Here is an 8,257-nt window from a genome sequence, read left to right on the forward strand (position 1 = left end):
ATTGATTAATCACAAAATAATTTACAAACAAATATTGTATTATTTATTTGCATTGTGCAATGAACAAACAAATAAGTTAAAGAAACCTCCCCCACAGAAGAAATTATAATCACAAACAAACAATACAACACTAAAGCATCAATCCGTGCCGCATTGCGAATTCTGTGATTAACATTCCAATTGGCCATCAACTCCAGCGCCATGAGGGAACTGCTGAAAATGTTGGTTACTTGTTAGATATTCTCCAAGGTAGTGTTTCGGAACAGGGTTATTAGGGACGAGATGAGAGATGGAGAAACTAGTAGGTATCTTCGACATGATATAGATTTGAAAAAGTAACCGTGCATCAAAAATCTGGGTGCAACCAATGGATATCTTTTTCTTGTATTAGATTTCATCAACGAAAGAAGATGTGCTAGGAAACGCCGACAAGGTAGGTGATAGATGACGAGGCGTATTCTGTGCCACACTAGCTCTCGCCTTACCCCGCCACAAAATGGCTGGGCATATTTTCACTTCAAAGCTTTTTCCCTTTCCGAGAATGTCAGTTCCCGCGATCCAAGAATTCGACATAATGATTTTGTTTGAACATTATATCACAAATCGCATACCTAGTACTCTACCCATCTCATTTCCTGCATATTATATTCATCTATTAATCGATATTACACCAACTTCATAATAATAAGATTACAAATACATAAGCATAGCAAATCCAACAGACAAGGAATAATAAATATCGATTCGAAGTTCTAACTTTCTCTACCCTGAGTCAACTACCAGGTAAGATTACTAAATATAACCTTCCCAAACAATTGCTTCTCTCTCTCCGTTCACTTACTCCACTTGAATCTTACCCATCAATATATACCAATATTTTCCTTCCTCTCGACTTTCTTATTACTTACTGTCCAGTTTCCCCTCTTCTTAATGAAAACTCGAGCTTTGCATACCTAGTAGATAGGTACTCAATCTCAAATTTCCTGTACTTTGATCATCTCCAAATATTCTAAATCCTGAAATTCTCCTCCTCTCTACCTACTTCGTCATTCTCACATCTCCAATCATATGTATCTCCTCATAACCACGTCCTCTGTTACTCTTTATCCCAAACCTCCATTCGTCAGCTCATCACACCACAACTTTCCGTCATTTTCCACTCTACCAACAGCTATCCGCACGCACGAGTTCCCAACCAAATGTAGAAGTCAACACTTTCCCGTCCCTTATGACCCTTAGCCTCATCCCACTTCTCCCATTACCACTACATTCAAATCCATATACAAGAAAGACATCGTTTTCTCTCGACCTCACTCTTTCATCATATTAACCTAAGCCTTGCTCCCTCATATCTTCATACTCTCTTACACCCACCATTTACCGGCTACCACACTTATTTTATGCTCTTCTTCCTACTTCCCACGCCTTACTTCTTATTTTTAAACTTTATAAACTTCCATCTAGCTCTTATCTCATTATGTCTTGCTCTATTTCAATTCATCTGTACTACACTACATAAACATCCTCACCCCCTACCCCCCAAACAATGCACCTTCAACACCCCGCCCACAGCAACTTCCAAATATATAGCCACCTTAAAAATAAGATACCATCACAATCAATCAATTCTTTTCTATCTTCTGAGCACCTGCTTCTCCTCTCTCTCACTTGAATCAACTATTTTATATAAATATATTTATATAGATATATACATGTCCCTGCCAACCATTCATCAATCCAAGTCGTATCATTTATTCATTAATATTCTCAACCCATCACCTCTTTCTTATCTCATCTTCTGTCTTCTCTATCATCATCATTATCATCTTCATCCTCTACTCCAATTGGATTTAAATTCAATCCAAATACAAAAAAAAACACCTCCTTCACCGGTCCATCCATCCATTCAATTCCCGACAAAAATAAAAAGCAAAAAGTATTTCAAACGATTTATCCTCTATACCCAACCAATCTAAGTCTGCAAATCTTGCTCAATTTCGCAAGCGACAAAGAATAATAAACTCCAAATCTACTTCATTCCGTCTCACTTCTACCCAACCCAACTCCTATGTTTTCCCTTCTCCAAGCTATCCACCAATATACACTTCAACCCTGATTGACAAACCCTACTTCTACCCAAATTTTTAAACTTTGGTCCTAAAGGTCCATTAACATAATGATATTGACCCACAAATCTCCACTGTCTCCAATCAGATAATTCATAAAATTTATCACCCCAATGTCCATTAAACCAAAACCAGCCAGTGGGTGCATCGGGATTTTGCGCCGCGGGTTGAAAAGAATCAGCCATGGTTTGGACAGGGAAGTTGGAAGTTGCGAATCGTGCATCGACATTGTGAGTGAGAGATGTGTTATAGAAATAAGCTCGGTAATTGAGGACGGGGTCCCAAATTGGTCCTTTGTCGGTGACATCCGCCAAGAGTTTGAATGGTAGAACGTATGGGTGAGTACCCGGTGTCGCATACATAGCGTGAGATCCAACTGCGCTATAAATCACTGGTCTTCCTTCTCTTCCTGGACCTTGTCCCTTCTCCACTGCTTTGTAATGATATCCTAACCCACCGAAATGCGCCGAAAAAAAGACGGCTTTTGGTACGCCATGGTGAAAGCGAATAAGCGAATGTTCCCAATCACCAACATGATTTCCGAATCGCATCTTCATGACAGTCGTACCAAGATTGTAGGAATAAAAGTAAAACCAAAATGCATCAACGATACCATGTCCTTTATCCACAATTATTAATGTCGCCGGAGCTGGAGAATATCCTGATTGATTCGGTTTACCCGAAGAATCCCCACGTTTCTTCAACTCGCGTCGACCTTGTCCTGCAATTCGAGGTTGTGTGCTGAAGGATGGTTCTAGTGGTGCAGCAATCTTCATTCTATTCTCATCACTCGCATCATCCCAAGCTTCCTGGCCATCTTCTCTGGTTTCAATAAACTCCTTCTCTTCTTCCTCCTCCACTGCTTCCCAATCCTCTTCATGTTTGATCTCATCTTCATATGGTATAGGTCTATTGCAAGCACTCCCAAGCCACCTTGGTCTATCTTCAACATCGTCTTTGCTTTGCATAAATAAGACTCGGCCTCTGCGTCCTTCGTTCAACAAATGTAAATTGTGTAATGTATGTTGCGAGCTATTCATATGCAATGAAGTATGGTTTTCGTAAGGAGTAACATGTTGCAAATGGTCCTTGATGTCCGCAGGCCAGAACTTTTCACCCGAATATAGATGTACCAGAGGAGCGTGGTCGAGGACGTATTGTGGAACTTCTCTCAACACTCTATCATCGCCATACCAATCATCTGGGCGCATTTTTGGCGCATTCTTGTAGGCATTGTCCCATTCTACCCAGCTCGCATCGAATTCATCATCTGCCATGACTTTCTGATCCCTCGTATCCTTATTCAATCTTCGTTTCCAGGCAGGATCGGAATGGTAGTGAGCAAGGCCACAAAGGCCAAGCCATTTACATGATTGCCTATCCAAAAAGTGCTTTGATGTTGCAATCCAGCGAGCATCCTCTCTCATTTCATCCGATATATGTGTATTCGGATCGAGGTATTGATGTAATGAGGTTGCTCCGAACCAAGTCGCCCAGACCAGGGCGATTGACAGTATAAATCGTCGTAACGAAATCATCTTGTTGCGCTTCGTATACGGCATTGAACAAAGAAGGGTATCTTAAAACTTAAGGAAATGAAAAATTGGAACAAATGAGCTAAAGCATTGAGGTTTCAAAAACGACCAGCGAATCTGTTTGGCGATTAGAAATGCACGGGAATTCGATGTAAAGTAGAGGATGGTTCAAGTTCTTTGTTGATGAATCTGGAAATAGATTGGAAATGGAAGTGAAAGTAATGATTCAGAAATAGGACATAAGAAGTAGAACAATACCTTTTGTCATGCATACACTTAATTAGTTATTCAATCAAATACAAGACCAGTGTTGACTAACAATATCTAACCCCCTCCGAAGAAGCCGAGCTAACTTAGAGTAGGAGTTCACAGGAAGGGAAGGGATCGAACTCTAATAAGGCGCTTATCGATTGTGATGGACTATGGAGACTGGAGTACGGTGAAGGAGGGTGGTAGGATGCTTCGACTCCGCATAGATGAAAAAAAAACTTGATTGTAATATTGTGGATCGATAATAGTGTATATACTCCGCGATATAATAAATGAGTGCAAGTCAAAGAATGGTGGTGTGGTAAATCAAAGGAAGAGGAGGACGAGGACGGATAAATCGGATTGGTAATACTTTTGTTGATTAGTCTAGAATTAGAATGTTGGGTTAGTATGCATGTCAGTCAAAGGCTGGGAGGGTATAATAGGTCAATAGGTACAGTCAGCAACACCAAAGATAAAGGTTATGAACCAAATGAACCAATGAACAAGCTTTTTCTAATGCGTGCCAGCTGCCGAAGATATCTCAAAAGCCGGCATTACACTTTTATAAGGTCTTACCAAAACATCGAGTTTTTATTTTATTTTATATGTTTTATGTTACTAGACTTTACATCAATAAACCATTGAATTTAGTACTTAGCATAATGCTCATCATAGTCAGATATTATCTATTGTACTCTCTATTCATTACTAGATATCCTTTCTACCATTAATAGCCTACCTCATACCTACCTACCTACAATCCATATCATAGCGGATAGCGGCCCAAGAGTAACATGTACTCCGTAATGAATGGATGGTCACTGACAACAAAGCAGGAACCAGATACTAGGCTAGCTATAAAGTCCCATTTCTTTTTTTCTTCTTGCATGAACCTTGAACTTTTTGCACGATTAGGTAGGTGGGTGGGTATAAGGCTGTAATCTCTGGGGTAAATCAAGTATTATATCGGCATCTTCATCATGGTAACTCAACGATTCATCTGAACTTGGTGTAAGGTTAGTTTTCACACTTTTGAATATACTAATGTCTGTCTTACATCTCAAGCTAATCCTACACATATCACATGCAAAGTCACACTGATGGTGAAACATAAACATCGGACAGTTCGTATCAATGTTATTTGACAGGCTAGAATTGATCTGTACAGCATCTACAGAGTACTCACCGATTCACTGATCCAGAATTCACAAACTTTTTACCTCGTTCTCGTGTCATGATGTGTTGGACTGATAGGCTTTGACTATCTTATCGCCATGCATATTCCAGGGTAGTCACCAGGATGTGTTACAGGCACCGGGATATCGGCAGGCTTTTGTCTGCATTGAACTACTGTACTTTACTGCCTTTTCAATCTTCAATTTTCTTTCTCCCAACAGTTCTAGACTCGATGCACTCGATACTATGGGTTATCCACATCTACTTATCTTCGGTTCATGCCTCCTACTGTCTATACAGTAGTCATACATTTCAACCATGCTTCCATCATCAAATCATCTTCTTGATCCAGAAAATGTACTTCATAGCCAAGCTCGGTGGTTCGGACGGAGATATCTGACTTAAGACCATCGGCAAAAACGGAAAATGGGCACGCGACCTCATGGGGGATGTTATCAGCAAGTCATTTTGCAGCAGAGATGATACCAGTGATCGATTATGGGTGGATGGGTGGGTTACAATACAAAACAACTCGACCCATCCAATTGTTTAGGTTTCGTACATTTGTCATGATTTTGTGAATGGAGAGGTTCATTATCCTCATGCTTTTCAAAGACATGTCTCACAGGTTAAGTAACCCAAGAGACTGTTTGCGTTATTTCCTCCCCTCTCCCTCATACACACACACACACACACACACACACACACACACACACACACACACCACATTCCCTATCTATATCAGAATCAACTTGTTGCCAGTTGTTTAGTGCTGAACATAATTTGCCCTGGGAAATCGGTACACAAATATTAGACAAGAGAGATCGCGACTCCCGTTTTGCTGCATTGCTTCTACGATCACGTGTTAGACACGAAATCCCTTAATTCGCATGTTCAAGCAAAAGCTAGGCATTCGAGGCAAGTATTGATGACTTGAAAGAATAGTCATCTTAATGCTTGAACTTATTTTTGGATTTGACTTGCCTTTTGGTATGTCGAAACAATATGTTGGGCAAATCTTCATCATCCACATTTACCTGTGTTAAATGCATCATTAAGATCTGCTTGAATTTTGTGCGTATGGTATATCCTTCTACGCAATGATGAGGGTTTATATTACTACTTTCCGCCTGACTTTTCAAACAGAGATACCAATCCGCGTCCGGCTGTTCAATATTTGAGAGACAATGGTTTTTGGTCGTGGTTTAATCATAACATTCCACGTATCTCCAATCTGCCAGAAGCATTCAGCATCAAATAAAACATATCCAATATTTTAACGCACTTCATTCAATCCATCCCTGCGAATTCAAACATTGGGAGCCAAAGACTCATGATCAAATCATTCCATTTGCTTTTACAAAAATATGCGCTGTCAATACGTCTAGCAGTTACTTCACGTGACCTGTAGGAAAGTGAGTTTTTATTCAGGAAAACGGGGAGGCTTCTTGAGTACGAGCTAATTTGAAAACTGTTTTTATTTACTGGGAATCTCAGTTCTTAACTAGCACAGCTTTCCTTATATCATGATGAGTGATTTATTCAGCTTTCGGAGCTTCTCTTAAATAATCTTGCTCGCTGAGAAACTAAGCATCATTATCTTTTGAGTTGTTTGGCAATTCTCTTGGTTGGAAGCCATGAGATTGTGGTGAATATAATTCAAAGACTCGTGCTCGCTCTCACTGACTTTCTGACTGGACCAACCATCTGTTTCACGCGCTGTTTCCAGATTCTCGTGTTTTAACTTCTCCTTTCTCTTCAATCGATGAGTTTTGGTTGTCTTCCGAGACTGTCTTTGGAAGGTAATGGAACATATGCTTCGTCCAGTTTATGGGCTGGTACAAATTTCCGTTTTCGTCATCCGAAGATTCTCCCTTACGCCTAAGCACTTATCTCGATGATTTGATATACAATATGGCACTGTGTCCCACCGGCGATAATATTTCTTGCTATCGTTTGCACTGGTTGTTTCATCCATTGTACCAAATAATCTTAGTATTGATATTTCTAATAGTATAACAAGCATTGAGATTATCCTCTTAACAGCCTTAAGAGAAGAGTATCCTCAGTGTTTTGCATAACATTAGTCTTAAATCACTTCTCCCCAATTCCAAGTTTTTTGACGAGAACAGTTTGAATGTTTATAACCTAATTGGAGTTTTTGAATTCATTTCTCATGATCCTCAAAGTACATGCTCATCAGGAATTTAAAGAAAAAATTTGAAGCTTCCAGTGAACAAAATAAAGCTAGCGACATGAAAATCCAGTGATCATGCTCGGCACTTCTCGCCTCGACTTTCTTCAAAACCTCATGGGTGGATCTAATCTGCCAAGAACATTCGTGTCGATTATTTGTTTCCAGGACCAGGTTTTAATTGCCAACCGGCTGACCTCAAAACCAATACCGGAAGCCACTCCGCAGCCGGGCATCCAGTCAGCGGGCACCATTTCGGGGACCAAAGCATGGAAAAAACCAGCGAAACATGATCAACATCCGAAGAGTCGTAAATTACTTCTTTGAGCCTGGTGTCAGAGATGAGATTTGCAACAAAAGAATATTTGCGCTTGGATGATGAGGTTGAGAGGTGCGGTTTGACTACTTCGTTTTCTTTTGCTGAGGCGAATCGGATAAGGGTATTTGGGGAAGTTGTTTCATGGAATGCTTGGAAATGTGTGTTTGACCGTATCGTAAGGCTGTGATGGACTGGGATTGCGATTGCGATTGCGATCGCGGTATGATATAATATGATATTATAATATATGATATATGATATGAAACAAATTGAAATGAACGGGACAGCCCTATAACAACGCCCAAAATCACAACCCTTGTTTCCTACACAGATCTTCGGCTTACAACCTATAAACTCGTTTAAACCTATATCAAAAAGACATTGCTTGCTTGAAGTGGAGTATGTAATTGACGAAGTGGATATCGCATATAAACTCCTCGTGCCATGTCATGCTATACCTACTTTTCGGCCAAGATTATGCTACGCTGTGCTATGCTATGCTACGCTGTGCTGTGCTATGCATAGGAGTCTAAATGTCGAGGTTGGATTACAGTTGAGAGGGGTTGGTTTGAGGTAATGTAATTGAGATTGTTATGTATGTATTGGTTTATTTACTTTCCCTTCACTGGTTTACTACTTTGGATGTTTATGATGT

General features: G+C 40.1%; 2 protein-coding genes across 2 annotated transcripts; both read right to left on the minus strand.

Annotated features, from left to right (window-relative positions):
• Nucleotides 1-2,050: 2,050 nt before the first annotated feature.
• SS1G_05315 (hypothetical protein) lies at nucleotides 2,051-3,664 on the minus strand (the record flags this gene model as incomplete). Its single annotated transcript, XM_001593837.1, has 1 exon — nucleotides 2,051-3,664. One exon carries the CDS (start codon nucleotides 3,662-3,664, stop codon nucleotides 2,051-2,053), a length of 1,614 nt encoding a protein of 537 aa, XP_001593887.1.
• A 3,137-nt stretch (nucleotides 3,665-6,801) lies between these two features.
• Nucleotides 6,802-7,537, minus strand: SS1G_05316 (predicted protein; the record flags this gene model as incomplete). Its single annotated transcript, XM_001593838.1, has 3 exons — nucleotides 6,802-6,970; nucleotides 7,345-7,415; nucleotides 7,481-7,537. The coding sequence occupies 3 exons, from the start codon at nucleotides 7,535-7,537 to the stop codon at nucleotides 6,802-6,804; spliced, it is 297 nt and encodes a 98-aa protein (XP_001593888.1).
• Nucleotides 7,538-8,257: the final 720 nt, after the last annotated feature.

This window comes from Sclerotinia sclerotiorum, genomic scaffold, assembly GCF_000146945.2.
Source record: "Sclerotinia sclerotiorum 1980 UF-70 scaffold_6 genomic scaffold, whole genome shotgun sequence".
NCBI classification, from domain to species: Eukaryota; Fungi; Ascomycota; class Leotiomycetes; order Helotiales; family Sclerotiniaceae; genus Sclerotinia; species Sclerotinia sclerotiorum.